Source organism: Lipotes vexillifer, unplaced genomic scaffold (assembly GCF_000442215.2).
Source record: "Lipotes vexillifer unplaced genomic scaffold, Lipotes_vexillifer_v1.1 scaffold180, whole genome shotgun sequence".
In the NCBI taxonomy this organism is placed as follows: domain Eukaryota; kingdom Metazoa; phylum Chordata; class Mammalia; order Artiodactyla; family Lipotidae; genus Lipotes; species Lipotes vexillifer.
In genome coordinates this window covers 1,171,522-1,195,870 of record NW_006796149.1, presented here as the reverse complement: position 1 = coordinate 1,195,870, position 24,349 = coordinate 1,171,522, and the positions used below count along the sequence as shown (strand labels likewise).

The 24,349-nt window shown below is 37.5% G+C and overlaps 1 protein-coding gene and 1 non-coding gene across 2 annotated transcripts in view; one reads left to right on the top strand and one right to left on the bottom strand.

Annotated features, from left to right (window-relative positions):
- MRPL42 (mitochondrial ribosomal protein L42) overlaps positions 1-20,963 on the bottom strand; it is a 29,342-nt gene extending 8,379 nt beyond the window's left edge. The window contains exons 1-4 of the mRNA XM_007468203.1: positions 20,894-20,963; positions 16,404-16,467; positions 15,123-15,207; positions 9,089-9,252 (exon numbers count right to left, since the gene is read on the bottom strand). Of these exons, the coding sequence (XP_007468265.1) occupies positions 9,089-9,252; positions 15,123-15,207; positions 16,404-16,467; positions 20,894-20,963 (383 nt within the window). The remainder of the gene's footprint in view (positions 1-9,088; positions 9,253-15,122; positions 15,208-16,403; positions 16,468-20,893) is intronic.
- TRNAE-UUC (transfer RNA glutamic acid (anticodon UUC)) lies at positions 4,322-4,393 on the top strand. The gene has a single exon. It is a non-coding gene; the product is annotated as a tRNA-Glu (tRNA).
- Positions 20,964-24,349: the final 3,386 nt, after the last annotated feature.

Below are 24,349 nucleotides of genomic sequence, written 5' to 3'. Positions count from 1 at the left end.
AAACGGGGCACGAACCCGCGTCTCCTGCATCGGCAGGCGGACTCTCAAGCACTGCGCCACCAGGGAAGCCCAGGAAGAACACTCTTTGACATAAATCACAGCAAGATCTTTTCTGACCCACCTCCTAGAGTAATGGAAATAGAAAGAAAAATAAACAAATGGGACCTAATGAAACTTAAAAGCTTTTGCACAGCAAAGGAAACTATAAACAAGATGAAAATACAACCCTCAGAATGGGAGAAAATATTTACAAACAAATCAACGGACAAAGGACTAATCTCTAAAATATATAAACAGCTCATGCAGCTCAATATTAAAAAACCAAAAAACCCAATCAAAAAATGGGCAGAAGGGGCTTCCCTGGTGGCACAGTGGTTAAGAATCTGCCTGCCAATGCAGGGGACACAGGTTCGAGCCCTGGTCCAGGAAGATCCCACATGCCGTGGTGCAACTAAGCCTGTGCGCCACAACTACTGAGCCTGCGTTCTAAAGTCCACAAGCCACAACTACTGAGCCCAAGTGCCAAAACTACTGCAGCTCTCACAGCTAGAGCCCATGCTCTGCAACAAGAGAAGCCACTACAGTGAGAAGCCCGCCCACCGCAACAAAGAGTAGTCCCCGCTCACCGCAACTAAAGAAAGCCTGCGTGCAGCAACAAAGACCCAACACAGCCAAACTAAATAAATTTTTTTTAAAAAGGGCAAAAGATCTAAATAGACATTTCTCAGGGAAGACATACAGATGGCCAAGAGGCACATGAAAAGTTACTCAACATCACTAATTACTAGAGAAATGCAAATCAAAACTACAATGAGGTATCACCTCACAGCAGTTACAATGGGCATCATCAGAAAATCTACAAACAACAAATGCTGGAGAGGGTGTGGAGAAAAGGGAACCCTCTTGCACTGTTGGTGGGAATGTAAATTGATACAGCCACTATGGAGAACAGTATGGAGCTTCCTTCAGAAACTAAAAATAGAATTATCATATGACCCAGCAATCCCACTACTGGGCATATACCCAGAGAAAACCATAATTCAAAAAGACACATGCACCCCAGTGTTCACTGCAGCACTATTTGCAATAGCCAGGTCATGGAAGCAACGTAAATGCCCATCGACAGACAAATGGATAAAACAGATGTGGTACATATGTACAACGGAATATTACTCAGCCATAAAAAGGAACGAAACTGGGTCATTTGTAGAGACGTGGATGGATCTAGAGACTGTCATACAGAGTGAAGTGAGTCAGAAAGAGAAAGACAAATATAGTATATTAACGCATATATGTGGAATCTAGAAAAATGGTACCAATGAGCCGGTCTGCAAGGCAGAAATAGAGACACAGATGTGGAGACAAACGTACAGACACCAAGGCGGAAAGCAGGGGTGGGGGGTGGGATGAATTGGGAGATTGGGACTGACATATATACACTAATATTTATAAAATAGGTAACTAATAAGAACTTGCTGTATAAAAAAATAAAATAAAATTGAAAAAAATAAAAAGCTACTAGAATTATCTCAATATCACAGGATACAATGTCAATATACAAGAATCCACTGTATTTCTACATATGAATAATAATCCACTGAAAATTTAAATTAAAAATACTATTTACAATAGCATAAAGAATAAAAAATGTTTGGGATAAATTTAACAAAAAATGTACAATATTCATACACTGCAAACTAAGACCTAAATAATGGAGAAATATACATTTTAGTCGATGGGACGATTCAATACTGTTAAGACATCAATTCTGAAATTGATCTAGAGACTGAATGCAATCTCCTTCAAAATCCCAGCAGGCTTTTTGTAGAAACGGAAAAGCTGATTCTAAAAGTTGTAAGAAAATGCAAAAGACCTATGACTGCTGAGACACCTTTTTAAAAAAGAACAAAATTAGAAGACTTACTCTACCTGGTTTCAAGACTTTAGTTATAATAGCCCAAACTGTGTGGTATTCCAAAGACGAACATATATTAATGGAACAAAATAGAGTCCAGGACCCACATATATGGTTTCAATAAAGGTGTTAGGGCAATTTAATGGGGAAAGATAATATTTTCAACTAGTGGTGTTGGGACAACTGGATATACATATGCAAAAAAAAAAAGGATCCCCAACCTATGCCTCACATCATACATAAAAATTAAAACTTTGGGAAGAAAACATAGGAGAAAGTCTTAGTGACCTTTGGTTAGGCAAACTTTTTTTTTTTTTTTTGCGGTACGCGGGCCTCTCACTGTTGTGGTATCTCCCATTGCGGAGCACAGGCTCCGGACATGCAGGCTCAGCGGCCATGGCTCACGGGCCTAGCCGCTCCGCGGCATGTGGGATCTTCCTGGACCGGGGCACGAACCCGTGTCCCCTGCATCAGCAGGTGGACTCTCAATCACTGCACCACCAGGGAAGCCCTAGGCAAAGATTTTTTAAGTAGGATGCCAAAAGCCTGAAAAATTTGTAAACTGAACTTCACCAAAATTAAAAAACTTCTGATCTTCAAAATACACTATTAAGGACATAAAAAAGCAAACCACAGACAGGGAGAAAATACTTGCAAAACATTTGTCTCATAAAGGACTTTGATCCACAAGTTTTACACCTTAATAAGAAAACCAATCTGCTTTTTAAAATAATATGCAAAAGATTTGTACAGATACTTAATCAAGAAACCAAAAAAAAACAAAAAAACAAATGTATGCATTGCCAATAAGCACATGAAAAGATGTTCAAAATGATTAGTAATTCATTAGGGCAACATAAATTAAAACCGCAATGAAATACTACTACTCACCCAACAGAATGATTGAAATTTTAAAAACTGATGCTACCAAGTGTTGGGAAGGATGTAGAGCAACTAGAACTCTCACACTGCTAAGTGGGAATGTAAAATGGTTCAGCCACTTTAATTGTGGCTCCTGAATTTAAACATGTCCTTATTACATGACCAAGTAATCCTACCCCTAGATATTTACTGAAGAGAAATAAAAACATATCCATACAATGATTTGTACTTGAATGTTTATGCAGCTATATTTACAGCCAAAAAACTGGAAAGAACCCAAAATGTCCAACTGGTTAACAGATAAACAAACTGTGGTCTATCCATACAAGGGAATACTACTCAGAGTAAAAAGGGACAAACTACTGGTATACACAACAGTATGGATGAATCTTGAAAGCATTGTACATAGTGCTTTCAAGATGGATGAATCTTGAAAGCATTGTACATAGTGAAATAAGTCAGACACAAAAGGTTATATACTGTATAATTCTATTTACATGAAATTCTAGAAAGGGTAAAACATGAAATTCTAGAAATCCATGAAATTCTAGAAAGTGATAGAAAGCAGAGAAGTAATTGCCCAGGGTGAGGGTTATAGGAAGGGAACTGACTGCAAAAGGGCATGGAAGAACTTTCTGGGGTTATGAGAATAGTCTATATTATGATTGTAGTAGTGATTATGAAACGTAGCAGGATGCTATGGTCCTTGCCCCCCATGTCCTCAGCCTGCCTTATGTCTGTGGAAAAACTTTAGCCAAAGAATAAGTTTAATCAGAGAAGTGAGAAAATGCAGAAACAAAGGAAAACAGCCCAACAAGACTAACAGCCCAACAAGACAAGTTTAGTCATTAAGCGTAGTCAAGGACCTTTAGTTCCTCTTCAAGGGCTGTAGATAATATTCTGAGCCGTATCCTGTGAGCTGTCTTATAGATACTGAAACCCCCATCAGGAGGAAGAAGTTAATTACACGATGACCAGACTGTAGCCATGACATAAGCTGCCACAATTCCGAGAGCTGGCCTCAAAGAAATGGGAACAAACCAACCCTGGAACTGAAGATTAACTGTACTTAAAACCATCAAGATGATGCTGGCCAGACCACTGATAACCAATTTCAAGATGACTGTCAGAGCTGACTGTGCTGTTTCTGCATCTAGCTCCCTCACTCTGTCTATAAAAGCTTTTGCCCACTGATAGTCAGTGGGGAGCTCAGCCTTTGGACAGGGAGCAGTAAACCACCCCCACCCTGGGCGCCAGCCTCCAAAATAAAGCAAACTTTCCTTTCCACCAACCTTGCCTCTTTATTGGCTTTTGAGTGGCAAGCAGCTGGACCCCCATTTTCAGTAACAATTATACAACTGTATACATTTGTTAAAATGCATCGAACTGTGTACTTAAACTGGTGAATGCTTTACTTAAAACATTTGTCAAAACTCATGAAGTTGTATACTTAAAACTGGTAAATTTGAAGTATGTAAATTATACCTCAAAAGAGCCTATTTAAGAAAAGATGCTTCAGGGAGTTCCCTGGTGGTCTAGTGGTTAGGATTTGGCACTTTCACTGCCATGGCCCAGGTTCAGTCCCTGGTTGGGGAACTGAGATGCCACAAGCCAAGTGGCACAGTCAAAAAAAAAAAAGATGCTTCTAAAAGAATAAGAGAAAAACTGTGAGTAGAAGACAATGTTAATAATTATCATTACCACATTATTACTGTACATATACTGTATGCCAGGTGCTTAACTTAAATGATTATATTTTATCTCAAAACCACCAAGTGAATTAGGCATTATTATTTCTACTTTCTTTAATAGATAATAAGATTGAATAACTAGCTAGTAAGTAGCAGAGACAAGATGATTTGAGTCAGTCTGACCTCTTTAACAAAAACCTGTACTCTCAGTAAAGTGTTCTACTTTATTGGAGTTCAAAAAGCACAAAATTGAGTATAATATGAGGTTGGGCTATTCACATAGGTAGAGTTTAACAGTGTTCATCTATGGGGAATAGGGCATTAGTAGGTATAAAAAAGATTTTTATTTTATACTTTAAATACTTCTGAATTGTTTAAAAATATTTCTTAAACAAGCATTTTATACCTTTCAGTAACATATTTTAAAAGACGTTATAGGGGGCTTCCCTGGTGGCGCAGTGGTTAAGAATCCGCCTGTCAATGCAGGGGACACGGGTTCTGTCACTGGTCTGGGAAGATCCCACATGCCGCGGAGCAACTAAGCCTGTGCGCCACAACTACTGAGCCTGCGCTCTGGAGCCCGCAAGCCACAACTACTGAGCCCGTGTGCCACAACTACTGAAGCCCATGCACCTAGAGCCCATGCTCCACAACAAGAGAAGCCACCACAATAAGACCGTGCACCGGAACGAAGAGTAGCCCCCGCTCGCCGCAACTAGAGAAGGCCCGCACACAGCAACAAAGACCCAATGCAACCAAAAATAAATTTTTAAAAATGTTTAAAAAGATGTTATATATCTCTAATTATTAAATTCATAATGGGTCCCATTCTTCTGTTATAAATCTAAAATTGTGAAATATTTAGTAAAACATCCTTCTATATACTGCCTGATGTTTAAGAGGTGCTAACATCTAGAAACCAACATTTGAAAATGGCTTACATTAATCCAAAATATATATGTAGATACCAAATAAATACTTGTTGAGTATCAGTAATCACACATTAGCTTATTTAAAATTTTGAAAGATGATGCATCACAAGGATAATGTCTACAGGTTAAAATTTTCTTTATATACATAAGCTAGCATCTGGAGTTCTCCTGTTGAACTCTTTATTAGGAGAGACATTTGGATAATCAATTGTGTCTAATTAAAGTCTGCTTATAACTGAAAGTGCCTAGAAATCCTGATGGGACAAGACATACCATAGAGATTAAATTAATTAGCAGTCAAAGCTAATTAGCAGTAATAAGATTAAATAAGTAATAAGATTAAACATAGGTGGGGTACTAGACAAAAATGTCTGGAGATAACATGTTTGGTTTTAAGACTCCCCAATGGTCTTCTTGCCTTCAGTCTTGCCCGCTTCATGTTACACATCTACAGAGGATTTTCATAACTTCAGCGATTTGGTTATGAACAAAAGATGGCAAAAAAACCGCAGCAACATGAAATATGCAGGAAAGAAATAGGTACTGAAAGCCATTATAGAAAAATTTCAAGGTGGGGCTTGAACTAAAGTATCTACCTAATGGGACAGAAATAAAAGATAAACATGAACAATGTTATGAATCATGGAAAGAAATCTTAGAATACAGAAGTGATTTAGATAACGGGGCTATATAATGGCTTGCTAATTTGTTTTCCCATAACCTAACTTACAATTACAAAGAGGGAATGCATAAACAAAGTGGATACAAAATAAGAAAGAAAAATCAAGGAAGGGGACATAAAACAGATGCAGAAATTGAAAGACATTATGGTGGTCAAGAGATGAATGGATAAAGATGTGATAAATACATACAATGGAATATTACTCAGCCATAAAAAAGAATGAAATTCTGCCATTTGCAGTGACGTAGATGGACCTAGGTAGTATTATATATTTTTTTAAAAATTTAGTTTTATTTATCTATTTATTTTTGGCCACACAGTGTGGCTTGCGGGATCCTAGTTCCTGACCAGGGATTGAACTTATGCCCTCAGCAGTCAAAGCGTGAAGTCCTAACCACTGGACCACCAGGGGATTCCCAGTATTAGTGAAACAAGTCAAAGAAAGACAAATACTCTATGTTATCACTTACATGTGAAATCTAAAAAGTAAAACAAACAAATGTATATAACAAAACAGAAACAGAAGACTAACATATACAGCAAACAAACTAGTGGTTTCCAGTGGGGAGAGAAAAGGGGACAGGGCAAGATACAGGTATGGGATTAAGAAACACAAACTGCTATGTATAAAATAAATAAACAAAAAGGATATATTGCACAACACAGCAAAATACAGCCATTATTTTCTATTACCTTTAAATGGAGTATAATCTATAAAAATATTCAATCACTATGTTGTACACTAATAATGTAACATTGTAGGTTGACTGTACTTCAACAAATAAATAAAAACAAATATTGTTTTACCTTAAAAAAAAAAAAAGGCACTACAGGGGACTTCCCTGGTGGCACAGTGGTTAAGAATCTGCCTGCCAATGCAGGGGACATGGGTTCAAGCCCTGGTCTGGGAAGATCCCACATGCCGCGGAGCAACTAAGCCCGTGGGCCACAACTACTGAGCCTGTGCTCTACAGCCCATGTGCCACAACTACTGAGCCTGTGCTCTACAGCCCATGTGCCACAACTACTGAGCCTGTGCGCCTAGAGCCCGTGCTCCGCCACAAGAGAAACCACAATGAGAAGCCCACTCCCGCTTGCCACAACTAGAGAAAGCCTGCATGCAGCAACGAAGACCCAACACAGACAAAAATAAATACATAAAATAAATAAATTTATTTAAAAAAAAAAGGCACTACAGCGGTCAAAAAAAAATCACAGATTTTTTCCTTGGGAAATTGATACAGAAATATCACTTTTATTACAGAAAGATTATTAAGGGAGGGGCTTTTTTAAGACAGGAAAAGAAGAGCTGTGTTTTGTTATAATGAATTTAAAACTTTGGACAGTTATCTAGTTAGTAATATTCTAAGAACAATGACATTGGGAATAAGGCTGAGGAAATTTAAAAATGTATAATGGAGCAGGTTGCATGTCAACTATATAATGAATGTAATTGAAGCTCTCAGAACAAATTTTAGCAAGACATGGAGTATAAGGCAGAGCCCTGAGGAATCTCTACTGTAACTACAGATAAGGGAGAAAGTACCTTCTAAAGAGAAACTAAAAAAGTAAACCAAGCTCCAGGTCCATACATGCACCTGCTTTCAGAACTGCTCCCCATCAGATGATCCAGAGTCTTCAGACTCAACATAACCAACATTAGGTTCATCTTCCTCCCTGTTTCCCCACTTGTATGAGTGGCACCACCATCCACCTGAACACCTCTGTCAGAAACTTGAGAGGTCTCCTACCTCTCTTTAACTTTCCCCCTTTCTGTTCCTGTTGCTGGTCCTTTCATGTAGATCTTCAACAAATTTCACCTGGACTACTGTAACAGTTTCATAGCAAGTCCCGCTGACTCCAATCTTTCCATGTATCACCTTATCCCAAATACAGAACCTACTTAAGGATTTCCTAATGCATAAACTTTGGGGATATCAGTTTGATTCTTAGAATTTGGCAATGAAAATAAAACCTAAACTCCTCAGCATGACACAAAATCCTTCATAAGACCCTTCTTACATTCCCTCCTCATATTCTGGGTCCCATCCAAGCTGAACTACTTGCAGTTTCCCCAGCTTACTCTATGACATACTGTTCTCAGCCTGTGAAGCCTTTTCCCCATTCTGCATGGCTAACTCCTAACCATCCTTCAAATGTCAAACTCTTGATTTGTTTATTTACTCTACTATCTTCCTTCCTTGACTATAAACAACTTACAAACAACGACTGTGTTTCTGATCACCCATCACTTCAAGCAGCTCAATGATTGCATATTCATTAATTCCATAAGCATGTCCTGCCATAAATGTGCCAGCCCAGTGCTAGTTACTGGGTGAGTAAAAGCAAAGTGAATAAAACAAGTGAATAAAAACAAAGTTTGCTCAAACAATTTTAAAAAGCTACTTCTTAGTTTTAGTTTCTTAGTTTAGTAGGGAATAAGATAGATATGAAAGAAATAAGAATCAAAAGAAGTAAACAAATTTAAGCCAGAATTAGATACGAGGTAAGAATCAATGTAATAAAATGTGAGTTCTGGGAAACTGAGGGGCAACTGTAGCTCCTAAAGGAACTGAGAAATATATATTCTTCCCAATCATTTGTTGTACCCCAATTTTTTCTGCAATAACTCAAAACCTGTTAAATAAATGGATAGAGGGCTGAGGACAAGATCAAGTATTCATCAAGAAGATGAATAAAAATAATACATAAAATGACTACATCACGGAATGGAAAAATTTTCAAGAATTCTTGCAAAATTCCCTGAAAGCTTTGGTTAAACTCCCCCACTAAAATAAAGGAAAACAAGTACTATTTCATTTTAGCTATATATATGTAGATTTAAAAATACAATTTAATAGGTGATCATACTGGGTGTTAATTCCTTCATGCAAAGTACAACCTAAGAAGTTTATTAATAGAAGGAAAGTTATGCATTTCTTTAGTGTTCAGTGAGAGTTGAAGAACACAAGAAAATAGAACTTACTGTCCACGAGGATACCAACGGTGCTTAGTAGTAAAGAACATTTTGCTAAGTTGTTCTATCATGGGTCCTTGCTCTAAGTATTCACCTTTTTCTTCTAACCTGGTTTTCAGCACTAGATCATGTGTTTCTTCATTATTCTGCACAGGATCTGGCCGAGGGATAGGCTGCAAAATAATCAGCAATGAACAACATCAAAATGTAGGAATGTTAGCCAGCATCTGATTGAGTTTACAGTAAAATAATTACCACACTGAGTACTTCATTATCGTACCTAAAGGTGGGTAAATAAGTCATGAGAACAGTTTCACTTAGCTGCACTATTCATTAAAGAATCAGAAATTTTTTTTTGGCCACACCATGCAGGATCTTAGTTCCCTGACCAGGGATTGAACCCGTGCTCCCTGCAGTGGAAGTACAGAGCCTAACCACTGGATTGTCAGGGAATTCCCCAGAAATATTTTTCTTCTCATATCAAGTTTTGGGTTCCCTTTCCAATAATAAAGTTCTTATTTAAAGTTATTTTCCCCCAATAATACAGAACTTATTACTTTAGTTTCTATTTCTCAAAACTATAAATTGTGCCCATTATTATTTTTTAACTTAAAAGTTTAGTCTCTACCTTGCATACCATTAAAGTGAGATACAATGAAAAACCTTTAATAGAAAATGACATTTCTTATATCCAAAAGAAGCAGGAAATTTTTCAATGTTTTCATTTTACGTGCCTGAAATGCCATCAAATGATGCTTTATGGTAATTCGAGTAGCTTCTTCCCCCAAAGACATTAATTACTAAAAAAAATCTCATCTCCTCCCAACACATGAGTGATATAACATATGCCCATCAGCAACGCTGGCTGACTAAAGCCCTTAAAAATTAGTGTCTTGGAAAGTCAAGCTACCTATATTTTAAATATTAAGTGATAACATATGTAACACAAGATTGTAACATTGCCTTGCTTTACAAATACCATAGATATGTATTACAACACAATGAAAACCTGAATTTACCATCAAAAAGGAAACAATTCAAACACAGATGTCTTCTTTACATTCACACACTATTAATGACAACTGCTACATTCTACCACTGTACTGAATGTTACAGCATAGACTCATATTTATTTAGTTTATGTACATGAAAAAATAAAACCTCTTTAAAAGGCAATATATAAGTACATGATGGTGGCACAACTGACTAAGTACTACAGAGATGCAAATTAACAAAGATATTAGTGAGAAATAGAACAGGAGCCAAGTCAGAACCTTGTCATGGAGTGCAGAATGAATTCTAGAAGGAATAACAAACATTATAAATAAAGCAAAGTAGGTAAAAACATACAATAAGCAGGTGATCTTAAAAAATGGATCTTGAGAAATCAGATTATGAAAAGCTTTCAAAGTCAGATTTAAGTGTAACAATTTGCTTTAAGTAGAAATAAGGAAACACTTCCTTAGTGTGGGAGGGAATAAGGAGAAAGTATAATGAAGAGGTTAAGAATTGGGCTTTGGTCAATAACTACTATCTCTGTGACCTTGGAATAGTTATTTAAGCTCTTAATCTCCCTTTCCTAAAATCTAAGGAGTAATTATCTACCTAATAAGGGTTTGATGAGGATTAAGTGAAATAATAACATGATGAGCTGTCCCTCGTACTCTTTGAGTTCAATAATGGTAGGTAACTGTTAACATTTATTTTAAGACCTCAAACAGGAAAACACTGATATAAATTTATTTAAAGAAAAAGTGCTCCTTAGACATTTTAAGTAATATTATATGATCATCTCTTACATGTAGAGTGAAATATTAAGATTTGTGTCTTTGCAAGTTACCATCAAACCCTGAGGTATACTAGCAAATGCTAGATTAGAGCCTATAGTTTTCTCTCTTTTAGGTTACTATACTTGTTGCTAAAGATTAAATGTTTTAACTATTATCAAACAGCTATTTTCAAGTGTTAATAAAAGTTCATTGTCTCTCTTCCTATTCCCAACAGGCTCAATTCTAATATATCACAAATTCTCTCTGCTTTGTATTTCTTTTCCAGGCACACAGATAAAAGACATTGGAATTAATGGCTTCTTAGAAGTCTAAACCAAAAGCCTCTGAAGACTCAGAACTGATTTTTAGGTTGTATTTGATCTCCTTGATCAAACTTCAAAGAAAGGGTACATGAGTATTTCAGTAAAAAGTAAAAAATAAAATAAAACTGAATGTCAACTTTAAAAAAAACATTCACAACTGTCATCCTGAATTTCCCTTGTTTTTCTTAAGAATTTTCAAATTTGACTTTTGAAATTTTCCACTAAATCAACCACTAAAAAGAATTTCAAGCACTTACAGTTTTACTTTATTTTTCCAAATCATTATTTTTTGCCCCTGGTTTAAAATCTTTATCTTCCTAAACTAGAAATCCTAAATTCTAGAAAAATATTTTTAGTTTTAATAAAACACATACCTGGCTGAAACAGAAAGAAGGATCTTTTTACCTGGATCCATGGAAAATAATCAACACCTTTTAGATTCAAATGTAAATTACCAGAAAACCAAAGATACAAATCATCTTAACTTTCCTAAAGCCAGTGTCAGTAGGTATTTCTACTTATGACCAGGATCTCTGTATGCAATATACTTTCCAGGGCCTAGAGAATGAAAGGGCCCACTAGAGTTGCAGCTACTTCCTTGAGAAAAGAAGAAAATCAAATCTAAATTTTAAGTCACCTTTAAATATAGTTATTTAATGTTATATACTATCTTCATGAAATTTGTAAATCTAGATTCAAAAGGAACATATTTTAACAGTAACATGTTTTCGAGAATGTTTCTTATTGTAAATAAAGTCCAATCTATAATTTATTACTTTAGAAGCAAAAAATTTCCACGCTTCTCCATGTAAATATCTCTTAGCCTTAAAACAGAAAACCCTTAAGCATGAAGAGAAAGGGCCAAATTTATTTATTTAATCAACAATATTTACTGTGCACCTACCAAGTACAGGTATTATTCCAGGTGCTGAGGATATAGCAGGGAACAAAACAGACAAGGCCCTGTCCTCATGGAGCTTACATTTTAATGGAGGGAGACAGACAGAAAAGCAAGAAAATATCCAGTGCGCCAGAAATGATAAATGCTATTAAGAAAAGCAAAGCAAAGTGAAGGACAATAGGGATTCCAGGGGCAGGGGTACTGTTTTAAATGTAGTGGCAAGGAGGGTCTCTAGGTAACAAATATGGAAAGATCTAAAGGAAAGGGAATAAACTATGAGGATTTCTGGGGGAAAAGCATTCCAGGCAGAGGAAGCAGTAACTATAAAGGCCCTGAGGCAGGAGCTTCCTAAGTACTTACCTTAAAGAACAGCATGGAGGCCAATGTGGTAGCAGTAGAGTGATTAGTGTGAACTGACAGGAGTGATCTCCTAGACTAGAGAGAGGAATACTGAGGACATGGGAGAGGAGACAACTGATACAACAAAGGGAGTTCAACAGAAAAAGAGGCAGGGAGATGGGTATGTATGCAAGGGAGTGATTATGATGATGACCATGGAATCTATGCTGGGTAAGGAAAGAAGTGAGAATGTACAAGATACATGAAGGACTGAACAAGTGGTTCGATCAATCGATGCAGGTCTTAATGAGGGGATGAATAATTCCTGAAGCTGGGAAATTAGGGGGAGTTGGTAGTAAGCTAGTGGAATTCTTAAAAATCTAGATTGGGAGGAAGGAGGAGTTATTTGTGATTAAAACATCTCTAGGGTACAACCACAGGAGTGGGGGGCTCCACTCCCATGCGGAAAAAAGATCAAAAAGTTAAGAGGCTGGGGTAGTAGAAAGATCATCTACATGGTCACTGATACAACAAAGAATTAGGACACAGTGCTGGAGAGTGTGAGAGTACATCTAAAATCTTCAAAGAAGAGTGGAAGGATGGGGGCACGTGAGGGCGAGGAGAAGTGAAATGCGTGATGACAGATAACAGCAAAAGAAAAAAGATAAGTAGATGGTATGGTTTAATGATACATACTACAAAGCTAGAAATTGTTACAGAGGAGGAAAGATGATCCGGATATGACAGTGAAGAGCCACAGGGACACCTATTCCATCTCTATGCTCAGTAGTAAAAGGGTTTAGGAGAGAAAAGCACAATTTAAGAGTGCTAGGGAAGCAATGACACCAGGGTACAGCCAAGTTTCTGTTAGAGTCAGAAGGTGAAGGCAACATTCTGGAAGAAGTTAAGGTTATGAGAGATTTTAATGATGATAGTAAGTTCTAAAAGTACAGTGGAAAAGTTTTGAGAGTTGGAAAAGATAGGAAAAGCATCAGATTCAGGGATGCAAAGAGCCATATGGGGATGAGAGTTTGGATACTGAGAAATGATCACAGTCCTGGGCTTCTTAGTATAAACTCCTAAAATAAGGATAAAGCACGTGACCAAAAATATAATAAAAAAAATAACAATGTAAGAAGGCACAATATAGTATGAGCTAGAGGTTTACAGGCCAAAAGTCAGTGACTTACTCCTATTTTCTACACACTGTCCAAAGAAATGAAACGAAAAAGGAATACTGGAATACTGCCTACAGTATCTAGCTAGAATATAAAGCAGGCAGACAAAATGGTGAGGTTTTAAAAAGGGAATACAAACTAGTAAAATAACATTAATTTGTTTTGTCAAACCGGTACTCTGGCCCTAATGATGATTTTTAAAAATAGGTACCACTAGATGCATCACGTGACGAATTATTTTCTCCTCAAAAAGCAAATCAAACATTAAGAGATATAGTAGAAGAGGGCTTAAAGAAATAAGAGGAAGCTATTCATATATAAAATAATAAAAAGACTTGGGTCAAGTTAAATTATATTAAAAATAAAAACAAAACCTTTATCTAGTGCCTGGCTTTTGAAGAAATATGGAAAAAATTAAACTAGGCCAATTAAAATATATGCCCATGTTGGCCCATTAGAAAAAAATAACCAGGGGCTTCCCTGATGGTGCAGTGATTGAGAATCCACCTGCCAATGCAGGAGACACGGGTTCGAGCTCTGGTCCGGGAAGATCCCACATGCCACAGAGCAACTAAGCCCGTGCGCCACAACTACTGAGCCTGCACTCTAGAGCCCGTGAGCCACAACTACTGAGCCCACGAGCCACAACTACTGAGCCCATGAGCCACAACTACTGAAGCCCACATGCCTAGAGCCCATGCTCTGCAACAAGAGAAGCCACCGCCATGAGAAGCCTGCGCACCACAACGAAGATTGGCCCCCGCTCACCACAACTAGAGAAAAGCCCGTGCACAGCAATGAAGACCCAACGCAGCCAAAAATAAATAAATAAATAAATTTATTTAAAAAAAAAAAGAAAAAGAAAAAACTAACCAAGAAAAGAAGAAATTCACCAAACATTAAAAGGATTATCAAAACCAACATAATATAAAAGTTATGAAACAGTACACTAAAATACAAACTTTTCATAATTTATTAGATTGCAATATACAGTAAGTAGTATGGGACAATGCGGGGTTGTTTTTGGGTTTTTTTTGCGGTACGCGGGCCTCTCACTGTTGTGGCCTCTCCCGTTGCGGAGCACAGGCTCCGGACACGCAGGCTCAGTGGCCATGGTTCACGGGCCTAGCCGCTCCAGGGCATGTGGGATCTTCCCGGACTGTGGCACAAACCCGTGTCCCCTGCATCAGCAGGCGGACTCTCAACCACTGCGCCACCAGGGAAGCCCGGGACCATGTGTTTTTAAAATTTATACTAGGTGTGTTTGATCCCTAGTCAGAAATCTACCAAATTTTAGACCAGAAAACTAATGCCGTAATTGTGTTTAAATGTTTCACTTTGTGTACTGAAAAAAACCTTTAGAGAAAAATGATGAAAAGAAATAAGAGAAAAATCAAAACAGTAAAATAAAAAAGCTAAAAGATCTAAACCAAATAAAGAAAATCAAACAATTCCCTTCTCTTTGGATACTGTAAAGAAGGGTGAATAGTCCAACAACAAATTAAAAATTACAAGAGATTTTCTTATACATACTTTTGTGTGTTCATACGGAATGTCCACAGAAGGGTGATAACATACTATTGTCCTGCCATCAGATGTCAAAGCAAGCTCTACTTTGCTAAAAAAAAGAATGTTTTAGAAACAGAGTTATACTGTATTCAAGGCAAAATGATTATTAGAGCCAAAATTTGTTAATCACAAATCCCTGAAGAATAAATGCCATCGTGTCACTGGACTGGCAAACCAGGTGCCCATATTACAGGGGACATCTCATACCATCCCACAAAATATGTCAGCTTAACTACCACAACAAACCTTTACTGCATTACCCACTATTTTATCTAAATTATTCTTCAAATTATTTGTTTTGTTAAAGTTACTTGTTTTCTTAACCTTTGGAAGAGATCTTCATGTTCATTCATCACTATTAATAGAACTTCTTTTCCTTATCTAAAAGCTACCTTCAAAAAGCTGTAAGGAGATTACTTAAACTATTAAAGCTGAAGATCAGCAAAATACGTAACCTTCCAGGTAAAGGATCACCTGAATTTCCAATCATAAAGATTGTAGCTGAGCACTTTTTCTAGATCAGCACTTCTCCAAGTGCCTTTGGCATAATGCAAAACACGTCATATAAGACTCAATCTTTTCAGGTTCAAAAGTGCTACCTATTTCCTAGTCTTATTTCATCACTATCCTAATATTTACTAAATTTACAATTAAAACTGGTGTCAGGAGGGAAGAAAATACATTTTTACTAAAATTCACAATAAAAACAATGTAACTTAAGAAAACATGTTGTAGTTTCTGCACATAAGACACTGCTATAGAGATAAAGGACAATATTTCATTCATATGTTATTCCTAGTTCTTAGCATACTGACTAGAATAAGTACCAAATAAATTGTGGTTGAATTAAATATTTGTAATTTAGGATTATTCAATGTTAACAAAAGATAAGATAAATAACTGCTTAAGCTAATACATATGAACCCTAAGAGAAAACCATAAAAAGTATTTAGTTTTTCCAAAAAGCTAAAGAATGCTTCAGGAAGAAAACACAGCATTTCTATCAGCAAGTCTGTCTTACAACAAATGAAGTATTCACTGAGACACAATGATAATGATTTTTATTTAAACCATTTATAAGCCCAGACACTGGGTAAATAAGATCACTGAAATAAATTTTAAAAACAAAATTAAAGGAAGAATAATCAGAAAAGAAAGCAGAAAATACCAAAACAAGAAATAAAATTAAATCATTTCAGATATAGCTAACGAACTTTTTTTTTTCAATTGGATTTCAATACATACCAATTATAGTCATCTGGAAGAGAAGAATACGTAGTTTTATGACAAACACAATATAAGGCTCCATCTGCAAAAACCCCAAACAGTAAGATGGATTTAGTTAATTTGAGCATATGTCCTCACACCAATGTAAAGCCAGTTTTACTCATTCAACCACTATTTACTGTATTCACTATGAAACAGGGCTGTACATGGCGCTAGGGATTCAGCAAGTTAAGATCCAGTCCCTGACCTCAAAAAGGGTGCAAGTCTGGTGAGAGAGAGACAAGTAAACAAACAATTCCAATATAAAGATAAGCCCTGTTAGGAAGGGTAAGCATTGGGAGTGAAAGGGACACATGGACAGATTACAAAACAGGAGTGTACAGGTTCAAGAATGCTTTTCCGGTGGAGATGATGTTTAAGGTGTTCTGAAGGATGATGGAGTAAGCTGGAGTTGTTAGGGGATGAGTACAGTGTTCCTTGCAGAGGGAATAAAAAGTGCCAGGACCAGAGGAAAGAAAGAACATAAAGTTTCTGAGTATTCTAAAAACTTTAGTGTTGGGAATTCCCTGGTGGTCCAGTGGTTAGGACTCAGCACTTTCACTGCTGGGGTCTGGGTTCAATCCCTGCTTGGGGAACTAAGATCCCACAAGCCGCAAGGCTCAGCCAAATAAATAAATAAATAAATAATAAAATTAAAAACTTTAGTGTGACTGGAGTGCATAGTTCATAAAGGGCAAGTGTTTAAGTAATGAAATACAAAATAAACTGTTCAAAATCAACTTTTCTTAATCAAAATGCAACACTTCAAAGCATATTTTCCATTTTTAGAATACCTGTAAATTCAAGAGCCATAACTACTTTTTTTAAAGTTTGTGAAAGGTCCCTCTATGTTCAGAGAAATTATGTTCTTTTAAATATAAAGAAAAAATGTAAATGTAGATCAGTATGGTTAAAAAAAAAATTCTGAATATATCTCGGCTAAAACCAAGGATCAACTTCTCTCAACTGTGCCACTTGCTCCTCAGTATGGAATGCCATCCCCACTTTGTTCAAATACCACTCATCTTTCAAGAGTCAAATGCTACCCTTCCATGAAATCCTTTTCCCCCTTCCTGCCCTACATCCCCCATCACAGAAAGAGTTGTCTATTTTACATGTCCCACAACCAACACTCCATATGACATTGCTATACCATCACTGTCCTTTTTTTTTAATCCATCAGTTATTTATATGTATCAAAGATGTCTAAACAAAGATGTGTTTTCCATCTTTGTAAACTCTCCTTTCCCCAAGGATTGCATATACTTAGAGGTCTAAATATAAATTCTTACTCCAATGCATTAAAAGTACCTTAACAAAATTCATTAGTATCATAAAAGATTACTCAGCAAAATGTCAACCCCAAAATTCTACTGATGTAAAGATAACAAAATACAAAGAATTAGAAATATAACCTCATCTTTCAAAAGATTTATTAATTTTCAATTATCTGTGCTAGTACAGAAGAGCATTTATTAAGACAAATCAGAGGGTAATGTAAAAATCATTTACACATATTTTATTTTCTTGTCTGACACTGTTGGGGATCTTCTTAATTATGTATGGATTAATATTAAAAGCAGTTTGTATTCTCTGAATACACCAGCTAAGTGATGTACATGTTTGCTGAAAGAAACAGGGTTGGGTGGCAGAGGCAGGACAGACAGAATTTACCATTCTTAACTAGGCAGGAGGGAAAACTCAAGACAACAGTATTTAGTTCAACAGGAAACTGCAAAATCTGTACTCTGCACTAACTTAGACATTTGTTTGTACCCTCATGACATACATCACATTCTACCGCATCATATTCCAGGTATTGTTTCCATAGGTGTCTATTTCAACTACAAGTCTAAATAAGTTCCTTAAGGCCAGGAATTCCACCTTGTTCCATTACTCTGTCCCCTATAGTTCCTACTAATAAAGAAGAGATTGTCAAACTGCCTCTAAAATGTTAATTTCTGCATAATTAATACTTAAAAAATGCATCTGACATTTTATCAAGAAAAAAATTCTAGATACAGTTAAGTATCAGAGGTTCTAAATGCATAATTAGAACTGATGCCAAAGTTAACATCAATCAATCCAAATCAACTCAATGTGCTGAATAGAATTTCAATGAGAGTCAGCTCTCCACAACTCACAGGCTTTTCTTGTTTTACATATATATATTTATACACACACACATTTAATTGCATTTTGACATGATCTATAAAAGCTGATAGTCCCACTTCATTTTCAAATGTTGAATATTTTAAATTACAACAACAAAGGCGGTATAGCAGAAAATATATTGGGAAGACATAGGTTTTGATCATAGGTCTAATTTACCAGATATGCAACTTTGGTTGAGCTTCTGAGGGCAAGAGAAGTCAACTCAAGTTCCTTCATCTTCAGAAAGAGAATAATGCCACGTGATAGGTAAGTTATTGTAAAATTCAAAGTTGTAAAGACCAAATGACTTAATATGCTTAAAAGCTGTAAAATTCCTACATTGACTGTAAATTTTGGAAGGTTTTAAATGTTCCTTCTGGAATACAGGGAGGCCTTTTTATTTGTGCTCACTGAACTTTCCAATCACAGTTTTGCTTTGCCTCTAATCTTAATGTCCTTCCTTTTCATATAAAATATCAATAGTAACAGTAATAATACTTTACCTTCAATAGTAATAATAGAAATTGTGTAAAACAAGAGACTTAAGGATGCAAGAAGTTAGGTAGTCACTAATTACTAGGATGACTGAGTGATAATGGAATAATTTTGTGGGGTAACCCAAATTAATTCTTCACTAATCAGATATTTTGACAACTGCGATTCACTAAGATCCATTCAACAAACATTTATTTATCACCTATCATGTATGAGAGGCACTGAGGACACTATAAAATAGACACTGTACAAATCTACAATACAGTTGGTAAAGTATACACAGAGAATTTTAACTTACCCGGGGGCAGATGAACTGGTTTGCAGATTAACCTGAGTGAGGACAAATTGCTGTTTCAGGACGTGAGCTAGGTAAAAACTGATTATGTCTGAGTTCCCATCAGCCTTGGGGCTGAGTTCCTATCAGGGCAAAAGGGAAACTAAGCAACAGAGGTCTCTCTCCCAATTCTCAACAACAACAAAAAATGCTCGTAGGTAATCAAGAGCTGACTACAGTTTTGTTTTCACTATGATTTTAGTGTATACCTACAGTCTCTTGGCAATCTCCTCCTCTGTTTACTTAATTATACTTTCATTTATACAGCTTTTTACCCTAGTCTTCAAACAACTCATTTCCTCTTAATTCAATAAAAATGTTCATTACAAATGGCAGTCAATAGGAAACATGAAGGAAGCAATTAAGGTCAGGCAGAGATGTGTAAAAAAAGTTGGCTGACTAAACATGAAAAAGCAAACCTATTATAGCCTCTAACCAGGTCTTCTTTACAAATGGGATAATGCAGTTCACAGACAGAGGAAAAGTAAAGTGAAAAGAAGGTTGGTCAGGAAATAAGAGTTTAATAGACTATTTATATAGATCAATTTTTGACTATCAAACATGTATTAATAGGCTTTGAAGAAGATATGTGACTACATTTCTTCAGAAAAGGAAGAAATTACATTTTTTTTTTAATTACACAGAAAAAACACAAAAGAACACACCAAAATAGTAACAATAATCACCCTGTAAGATGGAATTGTAAATTTGCCCTTTGCTAATTTTAGGAACTACTAAAAAAAGCAGTATGTGAAAATATAAATATAAGTGATTCAAACTAGAAAAGGTTCCTCTTTATCAATCCCTCCCTTGCCCTCGGTTAAATCCCACTTGTGGTCTACAAAGATAACTTATTTGGTCCACATCTTTTACCCTGCATTTATACATATATAGACACACACATACATGGTCGATCATCTTCTAAATGCACAATGAGATCATACGATATATACTGTTCTATGACATACTTTTCCCCCCTTCTATGCAGAGATCTTTCCAGGTTACACTCCTATACAACAGCAGGCATATACAATAACTAAATTAAATGTTCTTCAATGAACATGTATTACTATAATATTTGAAAAAGTTTAAAACTTTTTAAACATTGGACTTCCCTGGTGGTCCCGTGGATAAGACTCCACGCTCCCAATGCAGGACGCCGGAGTTCAATCCTTGGTCAGGGAACTTGATCCTGCATGCATGCCAAAACGAAGATCTGGCACAGCCAAAATAAATTAATAAATATATTTTTTAAAAAAACACTTCTTTTTTTTTTTTTTTTTGCGGTACGGGGGCCTCTCACTGTTGTGGCCCCTCCCCCTGCGGAGCACAGGCTCCGGAGGCGCAGGGCTCCGCGGCATGTGGGATCTTCCCAGACCTGGGCACGAACCTGTGTCCCCTGCATCGGCAGGCGGACTCTCAACCACTGCGCCACCAGGGAAGCCCTAAAAAAAAACACTTTTTAAACATTAAAAAACTCACTTACTTTGAATTGGAAATAAATGTTTCAAGATAGTTCTGCTTGATATAGCCCATTTTACTGCTGCCAACGCCATGGTGAATCAAGATGCTTATCAGGTGGTATGAAAGATGATCTGAAGAGAAACTGCTTTTAAAATCTGCTTCTAAAAAAAAAAAATTGCTTCTAGGTATACCTATTTCCACCCCTGCATAAGAGAGAAAGAAAAATCAGTGCTACCTATGATAAATTAAAGTGACACAATACACTGAACACTACAAAACAGGATCACTACTGAGAACTACAGTTGCCTAACACAAAACTTTTAAACAATTTTCCATTTCCAGGCAATACAGTATAAAAAGCAACATCATCAAAATGTATAGTAAGATCAGAAACCCAAGAACTATGTCCATTACTATTTATCTTAAATGCAAACTTCTCAACACCTAGTGTAGTTCTTTCCATTCAATGAGTGCTCAGCCAATGTGTAATTACTCTTAGAAACAGTCACTCACACATGCTACACAGAGCATTCTCCTTTCATAAAGCAAATGCGTCGGTGTACAACCTCCCAGGTACCATACACAAGATTTTATTACATCTCTTAAAGGGGTATTCTGTTTCTGATTAAATGAAATATTAAACAAGAAGGCCTAGCCTTGGCTTATTAAATACTGACTTGGAGAAACACATATAAACACCCAAAGTCCCAAATAAAATTTCACCCTCTTATATAAGCTTTTTAACTTTCCAAGGTGCTTCCACTACCATTCATTTTACTCTCATCCTAATCATAAGAGCATCTTTATTTTGATTCATGAAGAAACTAAGGTACAAAATTTAAATAAATTGCTTCCAAGAACTTCAGAGTCAATCCCTTACAAACTGAAAAAGTTTGGGGAGGTCATTAACGAAGCAACCCTCAGTTCCTTCCACGGTAAAATGGGGGGAAACAACCACAAGCTCCAGGTCTGTTGTGAATAAATGACATACATTACTTGTTTTCAATTGGCCTCGATGACTATTCCCCTCCCACCACCACCCGCACAGTGATAAAAGCTTATTTCATCAGTCTTAGTCGTTGAACTACGCAGGCTGATTCCTTGCACTGTCGGTACATTAGCACTGCCATCCCTGAGTACCTACAGTGTGCCTCCTACACTTTACGACCCATTTTCCTATACATTATATGCTCCTTCACAAGTCTGTGAAGTAGGCGTCTCCATTTAAAAAACTAAGAAGCGAGGCTCCGAAAGCTCAAACGGTTTACCTGCCACTTTACTGCTGCTTAATAGGTACTATGGGTGTAACGCAAGCCCACAGCTTCTGACCACGAAATGAGAAACAAAACACTTTAGGGGACGTTAGGTCCCCTCTGTCCGAAACCCAGAGGTCACATTATTCACCCCAGAGACAGAATTCAGAAGGTAAACCCCTTGGCCCGGAATTCAACGCTGGAGCAATAGAGAATTGCGGAGAGTCTGGGAGGGCCTGAGGCTTGAGGTACAGGCTACCAGAACCAGACCCCACGGTAAGCGCGCGGCCACACGCCGGCCCTTCTGCAGGACGGACCGAGTCTGGTAATGCCAGAGGCTTTATCTTGCCGCAAACGACAGGTAGGAGACCTCGACAGCTGCCTATAAACTTTCTGGGCCTGCCCAGCTCTTAGGGACTCCTAGACGGGAGAAGGAGAGGGAAATGGTTACCTTGACTGCCACTCACCGCGAGCCCGCCATCTTACCTGAACCCGGGTCCTAAGAGACACCGCTCCACGCGCCTTCCTGGCTCGCGGGGCACTCTGGGAAATGTAGTCTCAGCGGGAAAGAGCCCCGGGTGCCGTGGGTAAGGCGGGGATCCACCCAACGAGCGCCCGCGTTTAGTTCCAGCACTTTGCCTGCAGCCTTACCGGCGCTACCCAAAAAAACAAATTCACTGACCCCACACATATCCTTAGAAAGTAACGAACACTATTTTTTAAAGTTTATACTAATAATTAGAGCAACTTGAGATCCCTCCTTGGATGAGTTAGGTTTCCCAGGGGAAGAGGCATTTCAGAGAAGTACTGAAGCGGGGTGGGGTTGGATTTGACGTTTGAAATGGAGAAGCATGGGACAGCCTTCAACCTATGTTCTGAGAACTGTGCTAACCAGCACGGTTATTCATTATAGGAGGAGGACGTGCAGGATCCTGGATCTCGCCATATATCTTGGAAGAAAAGGCCCCTGGGCCTGTGCACTTTCTGTTCTCATTGCCAGCAATGGTCTTCTCTCACTGCTTCTCATGACCACTGACTTAGTTTATACAGCTCTTGCTCAAATATCATTTCAGAGAGGACCACATCATTAAAATAGCTTCACCCGCCCTTGCCCCATTGCCCTCCTTTATTTTTTTCATAACATTTACCATTATATGACATTATATTTTCATTTGTTTCCTTCTTTAATGTCTGTCTCTTATGCCAGAATTCAAGATCCATGAAGGCCAAGAGGGACAGGTATGTTCTATACGGTATACAAATCTAATATCTAGAACTGTGCTTGGCCTCATCGTAGGCCTCCAATATTTGTTGAATGAATAAAACAATTAAATAACACTGCATGTATTCAAGATAGTAGGTGATTGACTGATAAAGCCTAGTTTCACCTGGGAATTCCTTTCCTCCATGATCTGCAAAATTTCGGATTTATGTACATTTTTCTGAAAAGGATTCATAGCTTTTAACATGTAATCAAGAGGGTTAATCAACCTCTCAAAAATTTAAGGGCCATAGTCCTGAAGTAGTCCTTAATATCGAAAATAAGTGAATATAAGTTCACTTACATTCACAGCATAAATGTGGACTGCTGTGATGTCTCTTTTCACTTCCCACAGAATATCAGGCTGGTTCTGCTGCTTATCTTTGCTCCTATGGAAGCTCACATTGAGGACCCATCTCTGTCCTTTCGAATCTTGTCCATCCTTCAAAGCCACCCCATAGTCTTTCTGGACTATGCTGTAGGAAGGGACAGAGAGAAGAAACATATTTGAATGAACTATCAACTGGACTTGTCAAACATTCACTTCTGCAAAGCAGAAGAGGGACGGATCAAAGATGATTCCACAGGACATGTCTTGATGGCTGTGAGTAGAGTGGGGACCACTGACCAACTGGGAGACTCAGTGCAGCCAGGAAAGGTTCACAAAGCTGAGACCAGGAAAGAAACCAGCCATGTGCATGCGAAAGAGAGCAGAGACAGCTCTAGGCTGAGGGAACAATTTAAAAGTCTAAAAGGGGGTGGAAACAGCTTATCATATGCTGGAGTATGGTGTGGAGGAGAGCAGCAGGAGATGGGGTAAGGGGCAGGTCACGTTGGGCTTTATAGGCCTTGGTGGTAATAGCATGGAATTAGGACACAGATTCATTTGTGTAGATGTTATTTTAATACAGTAGGGCAGGGCTTCCCTGGTGGCGCAGTGGTTGAGAGTCCGCCTGCCAATGCA